This window comes from Bufo gargarizans, chromosome 4 (assembly GCF_014858855.1).
Source record: "Bufo gargarizans isolate SCDJY-AF-19 chromosome 4, ASM1485885v1, whole genome shotgun sequence".
NCBI classification, from domain to species: Eukaryota; Metazoa; Chordata; class Amphibia; order Anura; family Bufonidae; genus Bufo; species Bufo gargarizans.
In genome coordinates, this window is record NC_058083.1 from 527,790,271 (window position 1) to 527,816,793 (window position 26,523).

Genomic DNA, 26,523 nt, shown 5'->3' on the forward strand with positions numbered 1-26,523 from the left:
GCTGCTGGGAATGCTGGGACATTATACAATAACGCCAAAGGAGGGGTCTGGTAATGACTGTGTCCTTGTGTTGTCAGGTTCCTATGAGGTGTCAGGATGTCACTGTCTATTTCTCCATGGAGGAGTGGGAGTATTTAGAAGAACACAAGGATCTGTACAAGGACGTCATGATGGAGAATCACCAGTCCCTCACATCACCAGGTAAGAGAAGTCCTTCCATGATTGTAGAGAAGAAAACAGTCCTGAGAGTCAGATTCCCCCATCATCTGATCATCACATACAGACAATGTATTCAGTCACTGTGTGTATTTCCTATAGGATAATGAAGAGGGTCCAGCGTCCGGAGAACATAATAAAACTTCAGGCTTTATGATATATCCAAATAAGATCCAACAGAGGCATGTTCACTTACTTGTTTCAAGCCAACGATGGAGCCCTTAGTCATACCATATCCATACAAAGTGGCCAATTCCTTGAAAATAATATTGTAGGCAATTCCGATTTCCCACTCATGTAGACATCGGTACCACCCAAAGAACAACATATTTTGTTTTCTCCATCAATCTGCGCGTAATACCACATAATGAGAAATCATTTTTTTTTGGGGGGGGGGGAAATGGTTACAAATTTACCAAAGAGTAAAAACAAAAATTTGTCCTGGACACTTGCTGTGACACTTGACATATTTCTCTGGATCATCTTTGAGATGTTTCTACACCTTTATTAGAGTCACCTGTGGTAAATTTAATTGACTGGACGTGATTTGGAAAGGCACAGCCTTGTCTGTATAAAGTCTTACACCTGACAATGCATATCAGAGAAAAAACCAACCCATGAGGAGGAAAGAGCTGTCTGCAGAGCTCAGAGACAGGATTGTGTGGAGGTACAGATCTGGGGAAGGGGGCAAATAATGTATCTTCAGGAATTGTATATTAATATTTTGAAAGGCACTCTATCTTCTGGCATCGCATGGAAACAAAGGCAATGTAAATCGATATACCATTTATTAAAATAAAAATACATAACATTAGATAAAAATGCCTGACTAAATTAGTCCCAAATACACCTCCTAAAATGACATGATTAATGCATTTATTATACCTGATAATTACTTACGAATATACATAGCATACTAGTTTAATGGGTACAAAAATGTAGAAATAAAAATAAATATATAAAAATAGTTGTTAGTTCATTAGTTGATGTGAGTTAATAAGAGATCGTAAGATATGTTCATCAAACAGCGCTATCAGATCTCATATAGATGAATTCATAGATGGGTCAACATATAGAAAGTGTAAGTCTCTCCGTTGAAAATATATAATTGACCAGCTGGTAAATAGGATATACGTCCTGCTTGTGCATAGTTCTTCTATATATAATGGTATCTGAATGCCGTAATACTGAATTCAGGCATTTGACGAATCAATATCTTATTTAGGATAGTCAATATCTCAGTTTTAGTAACGGTTGTCTTTCCATTAACATTAATATATAATTCCTGAAGTACTAATTCGGCAGTGGGTGTGCCGAGAAGAGTGCACCTTAATCCAGAAACCTAGGACGGTTGAGCCACTGTAACCATAACCAAATGTAAAGTTCCCAAGAGCACAAAGGCCTCCAGGACTCTTCCTAGAGCTGGCCGCTCCACCAAACTAAGGGCCTTGGTAAGAGAGATGACCAAGAACCCCAATGATCCTGTATGCAGAAGGGAGAATCTCTCCCATATTCTCAAGGTCAGCCATCACTGCAGAATTCCACTGTTAAATATCGTCCAGCATTTCTTAATTTTGTAAGAAATGCTTCAGAAGGAGCCCAACACAATATGGAGAGTTCTTGATGAAAGATAAAAGTTAAAAGGATTTAATTTGCATAAAAAGAAAAAGGTTACAAAATTTAGGAAGAGAAAGATAGATAAAGCATAACAAAAGAATCTCAAAAAGAAACAAGCAAGCAATCAAACAAATTTAGAATGAGTGAAAAAGTAATTCCCCAAATATAAAAGTGTATGTGTGAATATGTGTGTAGAGAGCAGCAAGTGTCTGTCAGAAAATGTTCTCCCAATGTCACGAAGCCTTTTTAAAGTCTATATCTCCATAGAGCTACATTGTATCCTATATTTAACATTCTAACAAACATATATGGTTAACAAGTAAAACCCTTTACATCATGATTTTGTAAATAATCCTTGTTTGTTAAAGGGAGTCTGTCACCACTTTTTTGCATGTTAGACCATTAAAATAGGGTTATTTGATCCAGCCCGAACATAAAAACGGTACCTTTGTGGTAGAAAACGGACTTTTCAATTTGCAGAAAACGAACTTATAAGATTATTTTCGGAGCCCTCTCAAGTGCCCAGGGCGGTCTCTCAATCCTCAGAGCCCAGGCAGGCACCTCCTAAACGGCTGATAACTCCGCCCTCCGTGCGCCTCTGCCCGCCCGTTTACTCCCCTCCCCTGTCCCTTTCCACTGCGGCTGTGCGGTACAAATCGTAGCGGGCGCATGCGCAATGCGATGCCCGCTCCTGGCAGGGCATCGCAATACCTATTGCGCATGCGCCGGCTAAACGGCGATTAGCCGGCGCATGCGCAATAGGTATTGCGATGCCCTGCCAGGAGCGGGCATCGCATTGCGCATGCGCCCGCTACGATTTGTACCGCACAGCCGCAGTGGAAAGGGACAGGGGAGGGGAGTAAACGGGCGGGCAGAGGCGCACGGAGGGCGGCGTTATCAGCCGTTTAGGAGGTGCCTGCCTGGGCTCTGAGGATTGAGAGACCGCCCTGGGCACTTGAGAGGGCTCCGAAAATAATCTTATAAGTTCGTTTTCTGCAAATTGAAAAGTCCGTTTTCTACCACAAAGGTACCGTTTTTATGTTCTGGCTGGATCACATAACCCTATTTTAATGGTCTAACATGCAAAAAAGTGGTGACAGACTCCCTTTAAGCTAATAATGATATGCTGAGGTAGGAGGATTCCTAACCTTTCAAATACTATTGTCGTTTCCCTCAGTAATAGACACATGAAAGATTCTCTGGTCTGATAAAACAAAGTTTGAAATTTTGGACCACCTGTCCAATACTATCCCTACAGTGAAGCATGGTGATTGGAACATCATGCTGGGGGACAGGGAGACTGGTCAGGGTGGAGGGAAAGCTGAATGTAGCAAAGTACAGAGATATTCTTAATGAGAACCTGATCCAGAGCTCTGGACCTCAGACTGGGCTGAAGGTTTACATTCCAACAAGACAATGACCCTAAGCACACAGCCAAGACAACACAGGAACGGCTTAGGGGAAACTCTGTGAATGTCCTTGAGTGGCCCAGTGGGAGCCCTGAGCCCAATGGCTGTCCACTGATGGCCTCCCATCCAACTCTGCTCTGATGACATGGCCACATATTTTAAGAGATGAGATTTGCAATATCCAGAAGAAAATTATCTCAGTCCCCAACCAAATTTAATCCTCATCCCTCCCACATGCACTCTTTCCTCTTTTGACCCTATAACAGACCCACCATCTGCAGCGGTGATCCGAATCCCTCCCACCTTCTTCAGTCCCTGTCCCCAGCTATCATCACTCACCTTACTACAATATTTAACCTCTCTCTATCTTCTGGTATATTTCCATCCTCTTTCAAACATTCTGTTATAACCCCACTACTAAAAAAAAAACATCTCTTGACCCGACCTGTGCTGCTAACTACCAACCTGTTTCTAACTTCCCCTTCATCTCTAAACTCCTGGAACGTCTGGACTACTGTCACTTAATAAGCTATCTCTCTGCAAACTCTCTTCTTGACCCCTTACAATCTGCCTATCACCCTCTACACTCTACAGAAACTGCCCATACTGCCCTGTCTAATGATCTCCTGACCGCAAAAAGGAATGGCAGCTATTCTCTACTGATTCTTCTGGATGTCTCAGCAGCGTTTGATACAGTAGACCACAAACTCCTCCTCACCATACTCAACTCAATTTGCCTTAAGGACACTGCTCTCTCCTGGTTCTCTTCCTATCTCTTTGGCCACTCTTTTAGTGTATCTTTCACTGGCTTTATGTCATGGTCTTACCTTCTTACTGTTCTCCTTCGTTTGACATGTGCTGGCGGCCATCTTGGTTTCTGGGTTTCTTGTAGCCTCCCACCCTGCGGCTTCTCCTTCCCACTGGGAGGAGCTGGATGCCTAGCTCATATATATAGGAGGTCTGTGGCTTCAGTTCCTTGCTTGGTCCTCCTGTGTTCACATGCTTCTAAGACTGCTGCTGCTTCTGGTTCCTGATCCTGGCCTCGTCTGACTACCCCGTTGGTTCCTGATCCTGGCTTCGTCTGACTACCCTGCTGGTTCCTGATCCAGGCTTCGTCTGACTACCCTTCTGGTTCCTGACCTCTGTCTACGCAAGACCCTGCTTCGGTTTAGCCATCCGTTTGGACTTTTGCTTACAGCTTGATTTTCAATAAAGCCTTCTTATTTCCACTTATCTCTTGTTGTACGTCTGGTTCATGGTTCCATGACATTAGGACCAAGCCATGAATTTTGACGGTACAGGGCCATCCTCGCTACCTACGCTGGTTGCCAGACTTGATCAGCAGGATCACCTGTTGGGTCGGTTCGCTGTGGCGTTGCAAACCCTGCTTGAACGCACGGCTCATTTCGCTTCCGTTGCCGATGGGTCGGTTGTCGCTCCTGGGCCCGCTCCTACTGCCGCTCCGGTTGTTGCGCCAGAGTCTACCCCGACACCTGTTGCTGCGCCTGCGGTGTCTCGGGGTATGACCGGTTCTGCCCCCCTTCCACAGCGCTTTGGGGGAGAGCCAACTCAGTGCCGAGGTTTCCTTAACCAGGTGGGCATTTATTTCGAGTTGCTGCCACATGCCTTTCCTACTGAGAGATCAAAGGTGGGCTTCTTGATCTCGCTGCTCTCGGACAAGGCCTTGGCCTGGGCCAGCCCTTTATGGGAGAACAACAATCCGGTGGTTGCCGAGTTTTCCGGTTTTGTTGCTTCTCTTCGGAAGGTATTCGATGTGCCGGCTCGTGCTGCCTCTGCTGCGAAGCTCCTTATGTCCATCAGACAGGGTTCACGATCCGTAGCTGAATACGCCATTGAGTTTCGTACCCTGGCAGCAGAGGTGGGCTGGAATAATGAGGCTCTGGTCGCTGCTTTCTCTCATGGTCTCTCGGATGCCTTGAAGGATGAGGTTGCAGCTAAGGACCTACCAGTGGAGCTCGAGTCTCTTATTTCTTTCCTGATTTTGATTGACACCAGACTCAGGGAGAGACCTTCCTTTAAGGAGAGCCTGCGGAGGTCTTCTAACAGATTGGCGCCTACGTTTGCTGTCCCACCCGTGCCTCCCTCTCCTCCCACGCCTCCTGGGGATGACTTGTCTGGGGGTGAACCCATGCAGCTGGGGTTTGCTCGCCTGTCCGAGGGGGAGAGGGTACTCCGGAGACGCGAGGGCCGATGCATGTACTGTGGTCTCGGTGGGCATTTTCGGTTGGCATGTCCGAACCGTCCGGGAAACGCTCGCACCTGAGATCCTGTCGGGGGCAGATCTTGGGTGGAGTCTCCTCGTCCCCGGTTTCCCGTGTTGACAAACCACTGATCACTGTTGTCCTCTCCTGGGTCGGGGGCTCGGTGACGACCCAGGCGTTGGTGGACTCTGGTGCTGGTGGTTTGTTCATTGATAGTGTGTTCGCTGCCGCCAATTCCATTCCTCTGCAGCCTCGAGGTTCCCCACTGGCTCTTGAGGCGATAGACGGCAGACCCCTTCTGCCGCCACACGTGACTCATGAGACCCTTCCAGTGGGGATAGCCATTGGTGCCGTTCACAGAGAGTCGGTCTGTCTCCAGGTGATTTCGTCTCCACACTACTCGGTGGTCTTGGGGTACCCCTGGCTCCAGAAGCATAATCCGACTTTCGATTGGAGATCGGCCGAGATCCTCTCGTGGTCACCGCAGTGTGGGGCTAGTTGCATCCATGGGCCTGTCAAGTTGCTGTGTACTTCCTCGGACTCTCTGTTGCCTCCTGAATACGAAGAGTACCGGGATGTATTCGATAAGGTGCGCGCGGTTGCCCTACCTCCGCACCGCCCATACGATTGTGCCATAGAGTTACAATCTGGTGCCGTTCCTCCTCGTGGCAAAGTCTATCCACTGTCGGTAGCGGAGAATGAGGCCATGGAGGAGTACGTGAGGGAGGCGCTTTCACGCGGACACATTCGCAAATCCTCGTCCCCGGCAGGGGCTGGATTTTTCTTTGTGAAAAAGAAGGGCGGTGAGTTGAGGCCTTGCATCGATTACAGGGGTCTCAATCGCATCACGATCAAGAACGCTTACCCGATACCCTTGATTTCCGAGCTGTTCGATCGCCTCAAAGGGGCCACGGTCTTTACCAAACTCGACCTGAGGGCGGCATATAACCTGGTAAGGATCAAGGCGGGCGATGAGTGGAAGACCGCGTTTAACACCAGGACCGGTCATTATGAATCCTTGGTTATGCCCTTTGGGTTGTGCAATGCGCCCGCAGTCTTCCAGGAATTCATCAACGATGTTTTCCGTGACCTGTTGCAGCAGTGTGTGGTGGTCTATTTGGATGACATCTTGGTATATTCTGAATCCATGGAGGCCCACATTATGGATGTCAGACGAGTGTTGCAACGGTTACGAGAGAACAGGCTGTTCGGTAAGCTTGAGAAATGCGAATTTCACCGATCCCAGGTAACCTTCTTAGGTTACATCATTTCCGCTGAGGGGTTCTCCATGGATCCTGAGAAGGTTTCGGCTGTCTTACAGTGGCCCCAGCCCAGTGGTCTCCGTGCCCTGCAGCGCTTTTTGGGCTTCGCCAATTATTATCGGAAGTTCATCAGGGACTTTTCTATGCTAGCCAAGCCTCTCACGGATCTGACCAGGAAGGGCAGTAATTTCCAGGTCTGGCCGCTCGAGGCCATCCGAGCTTTTGAGGCTCTAAAGTCCGCCTTTGTGTCGGCTCCGATTCTGTCGCATCCCAACCCTGGGTTGCCCTTTGTCCTCGAGGTGGACGCGTCTGAGACGGGAGTAGGCGCCCTTCTGTCTCAGCGTAGAACACCAGAGGGTCCTCTGCTTCCTTGTGGGTTTTACTCCCGGAAACTGTCTTCCGCGGAGTGCAACTATCAGATTGGTGACAGGGAGTTATTGGCCATCGTGCAGGCCCTTAAAGAATGGAGGCACTTGCTCGAGGGTTCGGTGGTTCCGGTTCTCATCCTGACGGACCACAAGAATCTGACCTACCTTTCTGAGGCCAAGAGATTGACACCACGTCAGGCCAGATGGGCTCTGTTCTTGTCACGTTTTAATTACGTGGTCTCCTACCTACCCGGTTCCAAGAACATCAGAGCGGATGCCTTATCACGGCAGTACTCCGAGCTGTCCGGGGAGGAGTCGATTCCGACTTCGGTCATACCTCCGAATCAGATCCTGGCCGCCATTCGCACCAGCCTGACCTCTCCCCTGGGTGAGCAGATTTTGGCGGCTCAATCTGGTGCTCCCTCTGGGAGACCCAACGGCAGGTGTTTTGTGCCTGAGGAGTTGCGCACTCGGTTGTTGCGAACCTACCATAACTCCAAGGCCGCGGGGCATCCTGGAAAGAATCAGCTGTCCTGGGCTGTTTCACGTCTGTTCTGGTGGCCTTCTCTACGTTCCGACATCGCCGCATATGTAGCGGCATGCTCCGTTTGTGCCCAGAGTAAGTCCCCTCGGCACCTTCCGTTGGGCCTTTTGCAACCCATAGCCACCGGGGAGCGCCCATGGTCACACCTGGGGATGGATTTCATTGTGGACCTCCCTGCATCCCGAGGCCATACGGTCATTCTCATGATTGTGGATCGGTTTTCCAAAATGTGCCACTGTGTTCCTCTCAAGAAGTTACCCTCTGCACAAGAGTTGGCCACGATTTTCGCCAGGGAGGTCTTCCGGTTGCACGGTTTGCCCAAGGAGATTGTGTCGGATCGGGGGAGTCAGTTTGTGTCCAGGTTCTGGCGCGCCTTTTGCTCCCAGTTGGGGATTCATCTCTCTTTCTCCTCGGCCTACCACCCTCAGTCCAATGGGGCCGCAGAACGATCCAATCAGGCCTTGGAGCAATTCCTTCGTTGCTATGTCTCCGATCACCAAGACAATTGGGTTGACCTCCTGCCTTGGGCTGAGTTTGCCAGGAACACGGCGGTGAACTCTTCCTCTGGGACGTCTCCCTTCATGGCCAATTATGGGTTCCAACCTGCCGTGTTACCGGAGGTATTCTCTCCCCAGGATATTCCGGCTGTGGAGGATCACCTTTCCGTCCTACGTGCTTCTTGGGTACAGATCCAGAGGTCCCTTGAGGTCTCTGCGCAGCGCCAGAGACTCCAGGCTGATCGCAGACGAGCGCCCGCTCCTTCCTACCAGGTCGGAGACCGTGTATGGTTGTCCACCCGCAACCTCAACCTTCGAGTGCCCACTCCCAAGCTGGCGCCTCGCTTTGTTGGTCCCTTCCGAGTGCTTCGCAGGGTAAACCCGGTAGCCTATGCCCTTGCGCTTCCTCCTGGCATGCGGATCTCCAACGTGTTTCATGTCTCCCTGTTGAAGCCATTGGTGTGTAATCGTTTCACTTCCTCGGTTCCTCGGCCCCGTCCGGTCCAAGTGGGCAATCGTGAGGAATATGAGGTGAGCAATATCCTGGACTCACGCCTGGTCCGCGGTCGGTTGCAGTTTTTGGTCCATTGGCGTGGTTATGGTCCAGAGGAGCGTTCCTGGGTTCCCTCCGCAGATGTCCATGCTCCTGCTTTGCTCCGAGCCTTCCACGCACGCTTCCCTCAGAAACCGTTCCTTACTCCGCGGAGGAGGGGCCCTTGAGGGGGAGGTACTGTCATGGTCTTACCTTCTTACTGTTCTCCTTCGTTTGACATGTGCTGGCGGCCATCTTGGTTTCTGGGTTTCTTGTAGCCTCCCACCCTGCGGCTTCTCCTTCCCACTGGGAGGAGCTGGATGCCTAGCTCATATATATAGGAGGTCTGTGGCTTCAGTTCCTTGCTTGGTCCTCCTGTGTTCACATGCTTCTAAGACTGCTGCTGCTTCTGGTTCCTGATCCTGGCCTCGTCTGACTACCCCGTTGGTTCCTGATCCTGGCTTCGTCTGACTACCCTGCTGGTTCCTGATCCAGGCTTCGTCTGACTACCCTTCTGGTTCCTGACCTCTGTCTACGCAAGACCCTGCTTCGGTTTAGCCATCCGTTTGGACTTTTGCTTACAGCTTGTTTTTCAATAAAGCCTTCTTATTTCCACTTATCTCCTGTTGTACGTCTGGTTCATGGTTCCATGACACTTTACTTCTTCTCCTCTTCCTCTTGATGTTCCTCAGGGTTCTGTCCTAGGTCCTCTACTCTTTTCTCTACACAGCCCCCATGCGGCACTATCATAACTCCTGGGCAGCACGCCCGCTGTCTTGGAGTCATGTTTGACTCTGATCTTTCCTTTGTTCCCCATATCCAATCACTTACTTGCTCTTGTCGTCTGCAACTTAAGAATATCTCCAGAATCCACCCTTTTCTTATGGTGGAAACGGACAAAACTCTTGTTGTTGCCTTGATTCATTCTCGTCTTGACTACTGTAATTCATTACTAATTGGTCTCCTTCTCACTAAACTCTCCCCCCTTCAGTCTGTCCTAAATGCTGCAGCCAGGCTAATCTATTTAGCCACCTGCTATACTGATGCTTCTAATCTGTGCCAGTCACTTCACTGGTTGCCAACCCACAGAATACAGTTCAAACTTCTCATTCTCACCCACAAAGCTCTGCACAGTGCTGCAACTCCATAGATCATCATAGATCAACCTCATTTCCATCTACCACCCTACTCGTGCTCTCCATCCTGTTATTCATGTAAGAGTAAAATTCTCCATAATTCGTACCTCTCACTTGCATCCTCAAGTCTTTTCTTGAGCTTCACCTACTCTGGAATTCTCTGCCCCGGAATATCAGGTTAATTCCCACTTTCCCTACCTTCAAACGTGCCTTAAAAACACATCTTTTAAGGCAGGCTTATCAAGCTTCTAAACGGAATGTCTGTATGTGGGTAAGTAACTGGCTGAGTGATAGAAAACAGAGGGTGGTTATTATCAGTACACACTCAGATTGGGTCACTGTCACTAGTGGAGTACATCAAGGGTCAGTATTGGGCCCTATTCTCTTCAATATATTTATTAATGATCTTGTAGAAGGCTTGCACAGTAAAATATAATTTTTTGCAGATGACACTAAACTGTGTAAAGTAATTGACACGGAATAGGACAGTATACTACTATACAGGGATCTGGATAGATTGGAGGCTTGGGCAGAGAAGTGGCAGATGAGGTTTAACACTGACAAATGTATGGTTATGCACATGGGAAGGAATAATGCAAGTCACCCGTACATACTAAATGGTAAAACACTGGGTAACACTGACATAGAAAAGGACCTAGGAATTTTAGTGAACAGCAAACTAAGCTGTAGAAACCAGTGTCAGGCAGCTGCTGCCAAGGCCAATAAGATAATGGATTGCATCAAAAGGGGCATAGATGGCCGTGATGAGAACATAGTTCTACCACTTTACAAATCACTAGTCAGACCACACATGGAGTACTGTGTACAGTTCTGGGCTCCTGTGAACAAGGCAGACATAGCAGAGCTGGAGAGGGCACAGAGGAGAGCAACTAAAGTAATAACTGGAATGGGGGGACTATAGTACCCTGAAACATATAAACATAGAATGTGTCGGCAGATAAGAACCATTTGGCCCATCTAGTCTGCCCAATATACTGAATACTATGAATAGCCCCTGGCCCTATCTTAGATTATCAACATTAGGGTTATTCACTTTAGAAAAAAGACGACTGAGGGGAGATCTAATTACTATGTATAAATATATCAGGGGTCAGTACAGAGATCTCTCCCATCATCTATTTATCCCCAGGACTGTGACAAGGGGACATCCTCTGCATCTGGAGGAAAGAAATAAAGAGAAAAAAATCACCCAATGGCACCAACCGCTAATCACACGTAGTAAATGCTATGATATAGGTATCCCAAAATACGGGAAAAGAAACGCTGTTAAATATATTAATAGAAAGCCCTTATGGGGTCACGAAGAGCAATTGGTATAAAAAATGTAGAATAAAAGGTGACAAACACCGAAACTCACTTCACCAGGGAGGGGTGTAGAGTGATAAAGCTCAAGACACCCAATACAACCACCTCCCTCACCTGGTTCGTATGTAGAGTAGTGGGACGATACGGCAGTCCACACCAAGAGTCTTCAGGTATAATCCCTTTAATAAGTGAAGAAATCAGGTAGGCTCAAGGCGTTTCGGGGATACATAAACCCCTTCCTCAGGAGCAGAGTCAGTAATAGGTTAATACAAAGAATTAAAGAAACATACAACCATATATAGCAGAATCAAAGTGAAAGAGGAGGCGTGTTTGGCGCCAAAACAGTGGTGGGTGTCATTTCCGGAAGTGACATCAATCGTAATGCATGTACAATGTAAAAGTAATACAAATAATAAAAACATGAAGTGACATATGTATTAAACAAAGTGTGCCCATCTAGGATAGACTTACTGATTACTGTTATGAGTATGGACAGCTGTAAGGAACACTGTGGCTGAGAACGGGCTCAGCCGGAGGAACTTCCGGTGTGTGGAACGCATCACCGGAAGTGCGTTCCAGGTGCCCGTCACAGAAGGAAGGCTGGGCCGGTGGTAGCAGAGCAAAAGAAATATTTAGGCACAGGGCCAGTATGTAAGAAGGACTGAAACACTAAGGGGCATGGGAGAAACACAAAGAAAGGACCAAATGGAAAGCTGTGTAAAGCGGAAGTTCGGATGCCTGGAACGCATCGGAGGCGGTGCGTTCCACCACAAAGGATCGGGCCAAACAGGGGTTCCGGTGTATGGAGCGCATCAGAGACGATGCGTTCCACCATAAAACAACGTGCAGAGGAAGCTGCCAGCAAGCTAGATATATTGTATTATAAGTTCAAAAAAGCTAAAATGTAATAGATATCCATATATATGTATACCACAATTACAGAATACATTAATAAATTAATAATGGTAACAAAAATAAAAGTGATAATCATAGTAAAAATCTGTAGGGGAACCCATATCAAATCAGGGTGTAATAAATACAGGTAAGGGGTACAAATAAATAATATAGAAATATATATAAAAAAGGGTAAATATATAAAATAAAAATATATATGAGAGGAAGGAGGAAAAAAAAAAGTAGAATATATACATATATAAAATACAAAAAAACATATATATACATATAAATAAAATACATGGAGAAAATCTCATGAATATAGAACATATAAAAAAAATATATATAATAAAGTACACTTACACTAAAAAGTATAGGAAAAAAAAAAAAGGATATTAAAAATATATATGTATGTATACATACATATGGATAAATAGATGAATATATGTATATATAAAAAACAATATAAATAATAAAAAATAGAATAGCTCTAAAACTACAATGGATACCACGGAAAAATAAATAAATAAATGGACGAACAATTAGTCAATATTTAGTATACTCAAGACTCTCATTGAGGCCAAAGGGTGTTAACGTGTTCATACGATAGATCCAGTACATTTCCTTCCTCGCCAGATTCTGGAAGGAGGAAGGGACCCATTCGAGTGGGGTGACAGAAAGAAATTGTGGATTTCCATCATGGATCTCTGAAAAGTGTCTAGAGACACTGTGTGTCAGTACCTTTTCTTTTTATATTTGACCTATGGTTATTCATGCGCTCTCTGACTGTTTGAGTAGTCCGACCTATATACTTTAATTGACACGAACATTCCAGCAAGTATATAACATTTGTGGAGCTACAGCTCAAATGATGTCTGAGGGTGAAATCTTCATCTGTTCCTGGAATGTTAATTGTCTTCCTACCATGTATAATCATTTTACAACAAGGGATGGGTGGGAGTATTTTACCTAGTATAGGGTCCTTCTGTAGAATGGGCCAATGCCTAACTACAATTTCCCTAGTATCGCTAAAGGTATTTTTAACCTCTCTAAATACAGCCTGTCGACCGATGAAACGAAATTGCTTAGTAAAGGGCTGTCCTTCTGCCCGTCCAATCCTCCAGATCCCTTTGAACTCTTTGTGGATCTGAATAAATTTATCCGTAACCTAACTCTAAAACATCATTTTAAAATTAAAGAACTCACCAAAATAAACACCACTGTTAGTACTACAGAAACTACAAAGTCTATTATTGACCCTTTCATCTCGACATCTGATAAACTAGCGGCCCGCTCCCCCTTAGGCCCAACCCCCATCCGGTCCAAACTTTGTATGAAATCCACCTTTTACCCGCTAGAGAGTAAAGGTCCCCACCTTGAGAGCTATTACAATATGGTTCTCGATGAGTTCAAATCACTTACTACTAATAATAAGGCACCTTCTGACGTTAGACACAATAATTTAACCTCTAAGGAGAAAAAAGCTCTAAAAAGCTTGAGCAACAATAATGATATTGTCATTAAGAACGCTGATAAAGGAGGAGGAGTTGTAATTATGGACACTGACTATTATCTCAAAGAAGCCAACAACATCCTCTCAGACCCAGAGTATTACAGAACCCTAGATAGTGACCCGACCAATGTTTTTAAAAAGTCACTTACATTACTAATTGAACAAGGCTATTCCTCTGGGATCATAGATAAGAAAGAAAAACAATTCCTTATCCCTTTCCACCCGGCCACTGCTATTTTTTATTTTCTTCCAAAAATCCACAAAAACGACAAGAATCCGCCTGGCCGACCAATTATTTCAGGGATTGATTCCCTTACCACTAATCTTTCAGCCTATGTGGATTCCTTTCTTCAAAAGTACGTTCAACTACTGCCGTCCTACTTAAGGGACTCGTCGCACCTAATCAATCTCCTGAAGAGCATACAGTGGCATGAAAACTATATTTGGGTTACCCTTGATGTGACCGCACTGTATAGCAACATTAGACATGATTTAGGTCTGATGGCTGTTAAACATTATTTAGAAGGAGACTCACTACTACCTAACGAACAAAAGGAATTAATTTGTAAAGGAATTGATTTTATTTTACACCATAACTATTTTACTTTTAATGAGAAATTTTATATACAACGGAAAGGGACCGCGATGGGGACAAAATTTGCGCCATCTTACGCTAATCTCCTTATGGGTCGCTTTGAAGAAATACACAACCTTTTACATAACTCTAAGATTAAATTTTATCGTCGCTATATAGACGACATTATTTTTATCTGGGAGGGCACTGATGTTGAACTTTTATCTTTTTTTAATGTTCTCAATGCCAATGACTGGGGCTTGTCTTTTAGCATTGACCATCATCCATTAGAAGCTATATTCCTAGACATTCATCTCAATTCCATTAATAAGACCATTCATACAAAAAACTTTTTTAAGAAGGTGGATGCAAACAGTTTCCTCGATTTTACCAGCTGCCATTATCTGAAATGGAAAAAAAATATTCCTTTCAGTCAAATGAAGCGCTTAAGAAGGAACTGCTCTGACGACCATATCCTTAAAAGACAATTAACTCTCCTGAAAAATCGCTTTAGAGAAAAAGGTTACCCCAAACCACTTATAACAGGATCCGAAAAACTGCACTTTCGCTTAACCAAGACGAATCATTAAAACCTAAGAATAGTGTCAAAAATGACCGCCCCTTCGAAAGGATGGATACCCAATCTTATCTGGTGACCAGATACAACACCGAACACAAAAAAATTAGGGAAATTTTAGTTAAGCATTGGCCCATTCTACAGGAGGACCCTATACTAGGTAAAATACTCCCACCCATCCCTTCACTCACCTTTAGAAGAGCACCTACTCTTAAAAATATACTGGCCCCTTCATGTCCCAAACTAAAACCCAAACGTGCAAAAATGTCCATCTTTGGAGAATCTTCAACATCTATGCCAGCTGCTAGTCCGGGCATCTCTAAATGCTATAGGACTAGATGTAAATGTTGTAAAATGATTATACATGGTAGGAAGACAATTAACATTCCAGGAAGAGATGAAATTTTCACCCTCAGACATCATTTGAGCTGTAGCTCCACAAATGTTATATACTTGCTGGAATGTTCGTGTCAATTTAAGTATATAGGTCGGACTACTCAAACAGTCAGAGAGCGCATAAATGACCATAGGTCAAATATAAAAAGAAAGGTACTGACACACAGTGTCTCTAGACACTTTTCAGAGATACATGATGGAAATCCACAATTTCTTTCTGTCACCCCACTCGAATGGGTCCCTTCCTCCTTCCAGAATCTGGCGAGGAAGGAGATGTACTGGATCTATCGTATGAACACGTTAACACCCTTTGGCCTCAATGAGAGTCTTGAGTATACTAAATATTGACTAATTGTTCGTCCATTTATTTATTTATTTTTCCGTGGTATCCATTGTAGTTTTAGAGCTATTCTATTTTTTATTATTTATATTGTTTTTTATATATACATATATTCATCTATTTATCCATATGTATGTATACATACATATATATATTTTTAATATCCCTTTTTTTTCCCCTATACTTTTTAGTGTAAGTGTACTTTATTATATATATATATATATTTATATGTTCTATATTCATGAGATTTTCTCCATGTATTTTATTTATATGTATATATATTTTTTTTGTATTTTATATATGTATATATTCTACTTTTTTTTTTTTTTCTCTTTCCTCTCATAGATTTTTATTTTATATATTTACCCTTTTTTTTTTTACATATTTATATATTATTTTTTTGTACCCCTTACCTGTATTTATTACACCCTGATTTGATATGGGTTCCCCTACTGATTTTTACTATGATTATCACTTTTATTTTTGTTACCATTATTAATTTATTAATGTATTCTGTAATTGTGGTATACATATATATGGATATCTATTACATTTTAGCTTTTTTGAACTTATAATACAATATATCTAGCTTGTTGGCAGCTTCCTCTGCACGTTGTTTTATGGTGGAACGCATCGTCTCTGATGCGCTCCATACACCACAACCCCTGTTTGGCCCGATCCTTTGTGGTGGAACTCACCGCCTCCGATGCGTTCCAGGCATCCGAACTTCCGGTTTACACAGCTTTCCATTTGGTCCTTTCTTTGTGTTTCTCCCATGCCCCTTAGTGTTTCAGTCCTTCTTACATACTGGCCCTGTGCCTAAATATTTATTTTGCTCTGCTACCACCGGCCCCAGCCTTCCTTCTGTGACGGGCACCTGGAACGCACTTCCGGTGATGCGTTCCACACACCGGAAGTTCCTCCGGCTGAGCCCGTTCTCAGCCACAGTGTTCCTTACAGCTGTCCATACTCATAACAGTAATCAGTAAGTCTATCCTAGATGGGCACACTTTGTTTAAGGCCTCATGCACACGACCGTTGTGTGCATCCGTGGCCGTTGTGCCGTTTTCCGTTTTTTTTCGCGGACCCATTGACTTTCAATGGGTCCGTGGAAAAATCGGAAAATGCACCGTTTTGCAGCCGAGGCCGTGATCCGTGTATCCTGTCCGTCAAAAAAATATGACCTGTCCTATTTTTTCGACGGACAACGGTTCACGGACCCATTCAAGTCAATGGGTCCGTGAAAGAACACGGATGCACACAAGATTGGCATCCGTGTCCGTGATCCGTGGCCGTAGGTTACTTTCATACAGACGGATCCGAAGATCCGTCTGCATAAAAGCTTTTTCAGAGGTGAGTTTTCACTTCGCGAAAACTCAGATCCGACAGTATATTCTAACACAGAGGCGTTCCCATGGTGATGGGGACGCTTCAGGTTAGAATATACTGAAAAACTGTGTACATGACTGCCCCCTGCTGCCTGGCAGGTGCTGCCAGGCAGCAGGGGGCAGACCCCCCCCCCCCCTGTTTTTAACTCATTTGTGGCCAGTGCGGCCGCCCCCCCCCCCCTCCCTCCCCTGTAGTTAACTTCTTGGTAGCCAGCCCCCCCTCCCTCCCCTGTAGTTAACTAATTGGTGGCCAGTGGGCCCCCCCTCCGTCCGCTATAGATAACTGTAATTGGTGTCCAGTGGGCCCCCCCTCCGTCCGCTATAGATAACTCATTGGTGTCCAGTGGGCCCCCCCTCCCTCCGCTGTAGATAACTCGTTGGTGGCCAGTGGGCCCTCTCCCCTCCCACCCCCTCCTAATTAAAATCGCCCCCCTATCATTGGTGGCAGTGGTGAGTACCGATCGGAGTCCCAGTGTAATCGCTGGGGCTCCGATCGGTAACCATGGCAACCGGGACGCTACTGCAGTCCCGGTTGCCATGGTAGCTTAGCAATTTGTAGAAGCTTTATACTTACCTGAAGAGCAGCGATGTCTGTGACCGGCCGGGAGCTCCTCCTACTGGTAAGTGACAGGTCTGTGCTATAAGCAATGCGCCGCACAGACCTGTCACTTACCAGTAGGAGGAGCTCCCGGCCGGTCACAGACATCGCAGCTCTTCAGGTAAGTATGAAGCTTCTACAAATTGCTAAGCTACCATGGCAACCGGGACTGCAGTAGCGTCCCGGTTGCCATGGTTACCGATCGGAGCCCCAGCGATTACACTGGGACTCCGATCGGTACTCACCACTGCCACCAATGATAGGGGGGCGATTTTAATTAGGAGGGGGAGGGAGGGGAGAGGGCCCACTGGCCACCAACGAGTTATCTACAGCGGAGGGAGGGGGGGCCCACTGGACACCAATGAGTTATCTATAGCGGACGGAGGGGGGGGCCCACTGGACACCAATGAGTTATCTATAGCGGACGGAGGGGGGGGCCCACTGGACACCAATGAGTTATCTATAGCGGACGGAGGGGGGCCCACTGGCCACCAACGAGTTAACTACAGGGGAGGGAGGGGGGGGGGCGGCCGCACTGGCCACCAATGAGTTAAAAACAGGGGGGGGGGGTCTGCCCCCTGCTGCCTGGCAGCACCTGCCAGGCAGCAGGGGGCAGTCATGTACACAGTTTTTCAGTATATTCTAACCTGAAGCGTCCCCATCACCATGGGAACGCCTCTGTGTTAGAATATACTGTCGGATCTGATTTTCACGATGTAGCTCATATCCGACAGTATATTCTAACATAGAGGCGTTCCCATGGTGATGGGGACGCTTCAAGTTAAAATATACCATCGGATTGGAGAAAACTCCAATCCGATGGTATAAAAGAACTCCAGACTTTACATTGAAAGTCAATGGGGACGGATCCGTTTGAAATGGCACCATATTGTGTCAACTTCAAACGGATCCGTCCTTATTGACTTGCATTGTAATTCAGGACGGATCCGTTTGGCTCCGCACGGCCAGGCGGACGCCAAAACGACTTTTTTTTCATGTCCGTGAATCCTCCAAAAATCAAGGAAGACCCACGGACGAAAAAACGGTCACGGATCACGGACCCACGGACCCCGTTTTTGCGGGCCGTGAAAAAAAACTGTCGTGTGCATGAGGCCTAATACATATGTCACTCCATGTTTTTATTATTTGTATTACTTTTACATTGTACATGCATTACAATTGATGTCACTTCCGGAAATGACACCCACCACTGTTTTGGCGCCAAACACGCCTCCTCTTTCACTTTGATTCTGCTATATATGGTTGTATGTTTCTTTAATTCTTTGTATTAACCTATTACTGACTCTGCTCCTGAGGAAGGGGTTTATGTATCCCCGAAACGCGTTGAGCCTACCTGATTTCTTCACTTATTAAAGGGATTATACCTGAAGACCCTTGGTGTGGACTGCCGTATCTTCCCACTACTCTACATACGAACCAGGCGAGGGAGGTGGTTGTATTGGGTGTCTTGAGCTTTATCACTCTACACCCCTCCCTGGTGAAGTGAGTTTCGGTGTTTGTCACCTTTTATTCTACATTTTTTATACCAATTGCTCTTCGTGACCCCATAGGGGCTTTTTATTAATATATTTAACAGCGTTTCTTTTCCCGTATTTTGGGATACCTATATCATAGCATTTACTACGTGTGATTAGCGGTTGGCGCCATTGGGTGATTTTTTTCTCTTTATTTCTCTCCAGTTTTACTATACTGCTTTCCTGCAGATAGCTTATCACCTAGGTTGCCCTGCTTTTTGGACTTTGACCTCTGATCCAACAGTACTTTACTATTTAGCAATTTCCTTTTTCCCCACTCCACTGTGTCTGTTCATCCCACTCCGCCCTGTCTGTTCATCCCATACCTCCTATTTTTGGAGTACAGGATTAACCCTCTCTTTTTTTCTTCCTACCTCGATCTGGAGGAAAGAAGGTTTGTACACAAACATAGAAGAGGATTCTTTATAGTAAGGGCCCTTTCACACTTGCGTTGTCCGGATCCGGCGTGTACTCCACTTGCCGGAATTACACGACGTTTAGCTTAAGGCCGGATCCGGATCAATGCCTTTCAATGGGCATTAATTCCGGATCCGGCCTTGCGGCAAGTGTTCAGGATTTTTGGCCGGAGCAAAAAGCGCAGCATGCTGCGGTATTTTCTCCGGCCAAAAAACGTTCCGTTCCGGAACTGAAGACATCCTTATGCATCCTGAACGGATTTCTCTCCATTCAGAATGCATTAGGATAATCCTGATCAGGATTCTTCCTGCATAGAGCCCCGACGACGGAACTCTATGCTGAATCCGGACAACGCAAGTGTGAAAGAGCCCTTAGAGCAGTGAGACTATGGAACTCTCTGCCTGAGGAGGTGGTGATGGTGAGTTCACTAAAAGAGTTCAAGAGGGGCCTGGATGTATTTCTGGAGTGTAATAATATTACAGGCTATAGCTACTAGAGATAGGTTGTTGATCTAGGGAGTTATTCTGATTGGAGTCGGGAAGGAATTTTTTCCCCTTAAGTGGGGAAAATTGGCTTCTACGTCACAGTTTTTTTTTTTTGCCTTCCTCTGGATCAACTTGTAGGATAACAGGCCGAACTAGATGGACAAATGTCTTTTTTTCGGCCTTATATACTATGTTACATTTTATTTTTTTGGGACGTTAGAAGGGTTAGAAGTTTAGAAGCAAATCTTAAAATTTTTAAGAAAATTTCCAAAATCCAATTTTTTCAGGACCAGTTCAGTTATGAACTCACTTTCTGGGGCTTACATATTAGAAACTACACATACCTGTAAATCACCCCATTTTAGAAACTACACCCCTCAAGCTAATCAAAACTAATTTTACAAATGTTGTTAACCCTTTAGGTGCCCCACGAGAATAAAAAGGAAAAGGGGAAGGAAATTTCAAAATTTAACTTTTTGGGCAGATTTTCCATTTTAATAAATTTTTTCCAGTAAAAAAGCAAGGGTTAACAGCCAAACACAACTCAATATTTATAACCCTGATTCTGTAGTTTACAGAAACTGCTGTATGGGCACGCGGCAGGGCGCATAAGGAAAGGAACGCCCTATGGTTTTTGGAGGGCAGATTTCACTGGAATAATTTTAAGTTGTCATGTTACATTTGAAGACCCCCTGATGCACCCCTTGAGTAGAAACTCCCAAAAAAGACCCCATTTTGAAACTACAGTGGCGTAGCGTGGGTTGCCAGCACCCGGGGCAAGCCAAAAATTGCGTCCCCCCCCTACCCCGGGCACGCCCCTTTTAACAGATACTGTAGTAGATCACTAGCAGTCCTATGTAACACCACAGATAACACAGTGATAACTCTGAGTACAGATAATATAGTAGATGGGTGTGAGCCCCCAGAATTCAGAACACACACCGAATGCGGCAGGGTGGGCCATATTCTCAATCTCCTCCCCCAACCCTACTGTGAAACAGATATGTGAATGGACATTATTATTACAGTATAATACCGCCCCATACCTGTTACATCCAGTGACGTCTCCTGTGATGTAGACTTTCCTCAACGTCTTCATTCAGAGATAAGACCGCCATGATACCTTCTTTCAGCCGCTTCTCGTGTCTGCAGAGTTTCACTGAATTTTTTTTAGGTTCCTAACTTTACTATTATCCTCTCCTTCCTGGTGTCTCAACAACTCATCCTGCTGCCCCCCAATACTGTGCTAGAGCCAGACATATAGTCCCCCATTCCTCATAATATTATTTCCCCTGTATATTATAATGTCCCCCTCTTTGTTAATAATATAATGGCCCCCTCTTTGTTAATAATATAATAGCCCCCTCTTTATTATTAATGTAATGGCCCCCTCTTTATTATTAATATAATGGCCCCCTCTTTATTATTAATATAATAGCCCCCCTCTTTATTATTAATATAATGGCCCCCTCTTTGTTATTAATATAATGGACCCCTCTTTGTTATTAAAGAGGGGGCCATTATATTAATTATAAAGAGGGGGTCATTACATTAATAATAAAGTGTCTCCATATTGTGAGAGCTATAGTTTTTTTTATTTTTTTGGTGATTGTCCTAGGTAGGTTCTAATTTTTTGCGGGATGAGATGACGGTTTCATTGGTACGATTTTAGGTTGCGTATGACTTTTTGATCGCTTGGTATGGTTAATAAAAAGATGAATTACTTTAATTGTAAAAATAAGTTTGTTATATTTTCAGGTGAAGAAAGGATGAACGACTCCCATGGACATCTCCATTTATCTACCTATCATGAAGCAGAAGATAACAATACCACACAAGCTAATTCAATAACTCATAATGTACCCTCAGTTCTTCACAGCGGAGATCTATCCACTGACATCGCTGGTCACTGGAAACCTTTATCTGATCAATCACTGATTGGCAAACAAATAACTGGACATAAATGGGAGGAAATATTTTCATGTGGGAAACAGTTTAAAAAGAAATCTAATCTTTCTTTGCATGAGAGAAATCACAGAGATCAAAGGTCATTTTCATGCTTAGAATGTGGAAAATCTTTTACCAGGAAATTCATTCTAATAGAACATCAGAGAATTCACACAGGGGAGAAGCCGTATTCATGCTCAGAATGTGGCAAATGTTTTAGTCGCAAATCAGATTATGATAGACATCAGAGAACTCACACAGGAAATAAGCCATTTCCATGTTTAGAATGTGGAAAATGTTTTATTCAAAAATCGGATTTTGATAGACATCAGAGAACTCACACAGGGGAGAAACCGTTTCCTTGTTCAGAATGTGGGAAGCGTTTTAGTCAGAGATCACATCTTGTGGAACATCTGAGAGTCCACACAGGAGAGAAGCCATTTTCATGTTCTGAATGTGGAACATGTTTTACCCATAAATCTGCTGTGCTTCATCATCAGAGAACTCACAAAACAGAGAAGACATTTCTATGCTCAGAATGTGGAGCATGTTTTGCCAATAACATAGCTCTTCTTGATCATCAGATTTCACAATGTCAAACTCAAACAGGAAAGAAACCATTTTCATGTTCTGAATGTGAGAAGTGCTTTATTCGGAAATCATCTCTTGTGGAACATCTAAGAATTCACACAGGAGTGAAACCATTTTCATGCTCTGAATGTGGGAAATGTTTTAGTCAAAAATTATATCTTCGTAGACATCAGAGAGTTCACACAGGAGTGAAACCATTTTCATGCTCAGAATGTGGAAAATGTTTTATTCAAAAATCAGATCTTGATAGACATCAGAAAACTCACACAGGGGAGAAGCCATATTCATGCTCAGAATGTGGGAAATGTTTTAGTCAAAAATTATATCTTAATAGACATCAGAGAACTCACACAGGAGAGAAACCATTTTATGTCCTGAATGTGGGAAGTGTTTTTATCAGAAATGAACATGTGGGGGCAATCTAAGATTTGACCCAGGAGAGAGGCCATTTTTATGCTCAGAATGTGTTAGCCTGAAATTGGGTCTTCTTAGACATCAGAGAACTCACACAGGAGAGAAACCATTCTAATGTTCAGATTGTAGGAAAAATGTGGCAGGTTTTGGAGCTTCATTGTAGGACCTGCTCCCTAACAATGCCTTCTGATGTCTACATAACGTTATATTACATGAACTTTATACATCATACTATACTGTACAATACAACAAAGAATACAAGTCACAGGTCCCTTGACCACTAAGGCTCCATTCACACGTCCGCAAAATGGGTCCGCATCCTTTCCGCAATTTTGCGGAAAGGGTGCGGACCCATTCATTCTCTATGGGGACGGAATGTGCTGTCCGCATCCACATTTGCGGATCCGCACTTCCGCATCCGTGCTTCCGTTTCCGCAAAAAAAAAGAACATGTCCTATTCTTGTCCGCAATTGCGGACAAGAACAGGCATATTCTATTATGTCGGCAATGTGCGGTCCGCAAAATGCGGAACGCACATTGCCGCTTTCCGTGTTTTGCGGATCCGTGTCTCCGTGTATCCGCAAAACACATTGCGGACGTGTGAATGGAGCCTAACTCATCTGTACCAGTTACATCTTACTTTTAGAGAGGACACTTCATGATGACAGTCAGTTGATCAGGCACACTCATAGACCAACAGTAGATATTTTATTTTCATCATAGTAGCAACATATTCAGAGGATAAGAGGGTAACTATCACAAGAGTGGGGCCCTTGTACAATGCAGGGCCCCCAAAATGAACTAAGCTGCAATATGGGCATGCACAGTCACAGCTTCATTTATCTCTATGGGACCTGCCAGAAATAACCGAGCACAGTTCTCAGATATCTCCAGTATTGCAGTGTATGGTTAATATCCTAATGACCAGGCCAATTTTTGTATTTGTACTCTCCCACTTTCCAAGAACCATAACCTTTTACATTTTCGAAGTCACATGAGGGCTTATTTTTTGCAGAAGTAGTTGTATTTTTAATGACACCATTTATCATATCTTCTATTGAAAAATATTTTTAGTGGGGTGAAACTGAAAAAAAAAAATGCAATTCTGCCATAGTTTTTTGTTTTCATGGAATTCACTGTTTGCTAAATATCACATAACTACTGATCCAGTAATTGCTAGGATTATGGTGACACCAAATTTGTATACTTTTTATTATGTTTTACTACTTAAAGAGGTTGTGTCACTTTAGCAAGTAGCATATATCATTTAGATAAAGTTAATGGGGTTGTCCCAAGAAAAATATTCTACAGTTTTCAAACCAGCACCTGGATCTAAAACTGCCCCTTCCATATGCTGGGCCCCTCACAGGGAATATACGTACCCCGCTCTCTGCGCCACTCCTGATCGCCTCTGCAGCTTCTCCCTGTGCACCGATAAAAACATCCGGTGTCGGGGGAGGAACAGCTAATGGCAGGGTCGAGCTTCCCTAGCGTCACACGGATGCTAGGGAGGCTCCCCCCCGACACCGGATGTTTTCATCCGTGCATGGGGAGAAGCAGCTGCGGCAGTGCGGGGAACAGTAGCGGCGCAGGGAGTGGGGTAAGTATATTCCCTGTGAGTGGCCCGGCATATGGGGGGGGGGCAGTTTATAGTATTGGATAACCCCTTTAACTTTCTCTACATGATAAATGTAATTTACTGAAGAAAGACAAACCCTTTAAAAAATAAAAACCTTTTAAAACATTCTTTGCATCGTAAATTTTTGACAGCCATAACTATATTTTAGCATTTTAGCCTACAGAACTGTTTGAGGGCTTGTTTTTTGTGTGATGAGCTGCATTATTCACATTTTTTGGGGGGGTTGGTGTGAGAAGACCAAAGAACATCAAAGTGGGTATTTAAATTTTTTTTTGCAGTTACTATATTCACTGCACATGATACATGGACATTTTATGACTCGGAAATACCAATTATGTAAACACTTTTATTATTTATTTATATATGAAAAACGAAACATCGGGAGTATACTGTTCCTGACTATACGTTAGCCTGATCTCTCTGGTACTCCACTCTGTTGTTCCTGATCCACGGCGGTCAGCAGCCTACCACTCCAGGGTGGATCCACAGATTGTAACAACAGGTTTTCTGCAAAACCTGCCCTGTACTAACTGCAATCCAACTCTTCTTCAGTCCTGACCAGTTTTCTATTTCCTGCCAATGAAAACCATCTCCACACAATACAGCTAGTTTTGGGTCATAGTTTTAGGTAATATACTATCTAATTTAGATTTAACTAATAGAGATGTTTAAAGAGGACCTTTCACCACAATTAAACTTCTAAAGTACCTATACAGGCATGTAGAGCGGCGCCCAGGGACCCCCTGCACTTACTGTTATACCTGGGCGCCGCTCCGTTCTCCCGTAATTGCCTCCGGTATCTTTACAGTTAGGCTCCACCCAGGGGAACCTGCCGCGCCTCCTTCTCCCATGCTGCAGCGCTGGCCAATCACAGCGCTCAGCTCATAGCCCGAGAGGCTTTTTTCTCTCTCAGGATATGAGCTGAGCGCTGTGATTGGCCAGCGCTACAGCATGGGAGAATGAGCCGACGGCAGGTTCCCCTGGGTGGAGCCTAACTGTAAAGATACCGGAGGCTATAACGGGAGAACGGAGCGGCGCCCAGGTATAACAGTAAGTGCAGGGGGGTCCCTGGGCGCCGCTCTACATGCCTGTATAGGTACTTTAGAAGTTTAATTCTGGTGAAAGGTCCTCTAACAGGACAGGGTCAGCGCAGTGCAGTGTGTGTCACTGGAATGCAGTCATTTTCCTCCAGTGAGACTCTGCTTGCACTGCACATCAATATTTAAAGCTAATGTACTGAATGTTTTTCTTAGGCCTCTTGCACACGAACACCAATCGTGGGGCAGCCGCAGCGGATAGTGGACCCATTCACTTTAATGGGTCCACGATCCGGCCGTTCCGCAAAAAGGTTCCGGGAAAAAAAACAACTCAGTTGATGACAGATTAGTGTATCTGGCATGTTGTTCTGTGTCACTCACTGTTAGGGCTCATACACGACCGTATGTATTTTGCAATCCCCAAAACACGGATCCGCAAAAAATATGGATGACATCCATGTGCATTCCGTATTTTGCAGAACAGAACAGCTGGTCCCTAATAGAACAGTCCTATCCTTGTCCGTAATGCAGACAATATTAGGAGGTGTTCAATTTTTTTGCGGAACGGAAATATGGAAACGGAATGCACACGGAGTAATGTCCGCTTTTTTTATGGATTCATTGAAATGAATGGTTCCGCATAAGGTCCGCAAAAAAAAACCAGAACGGACACGAAAAGAAAATACGTCCGTGTGCATGAGCCCTTATATTGTAGTGAACCTAGTCCGACAATACAGTAACACCTAATTTAGGTTTAGCAGTAAAATGTCTGGCAGTTGGTGAGGAAATAGAAAATTAAAGCTCTCTGCCAAGTCATTCACAAGTAAGGGTTTATGCACATAGGCGTTGGTCAGCCGATCCGTGAATTGTGGACTGCAATTTGCAGTCCCCAATGCGCCGGCAACATCCGTGCGGATTCCGCTGATGGATCCGGACCCATTCAACTTGAATGGGTCCGTGATCCGTCTGCACCGCCAAAAAAATAGAACATGTTCTATTTTTTTTTTTGCAGTGGGGAGGCACAGAGATAAAACCCTGTGGAAGCACTC

The 26,523-nt window shown here is 44.6% G+C and overlaps 1 protein-coding gene across 1 annotated transcript; it reads left to right on the forward strand.

The window, feature by feature from the left end:
* Positions 1–144: 144 nt before the first annotated feature.
* On the forward strand, positions 145–23,076 carry LOC122934811 (oocyte zinc finger protein XlCOF6.1-like). The gene is made up of 2 exons (XM_044290512.1): positions 145–201; positions 21,605–23,076. Exons 1-2 carry the CDS (start codon positions 168–170, stop codon positions 22,807–22,809), a joined length of 1,239 nt encoding a protein of 412 aa, XP_044146447.1. The 5' UTR covers positions 145–167; the 3' UTR covers positions 22,810–23,076.
* Positions 23,077–26,523: the final 3,447 nt, after the last annotated feature.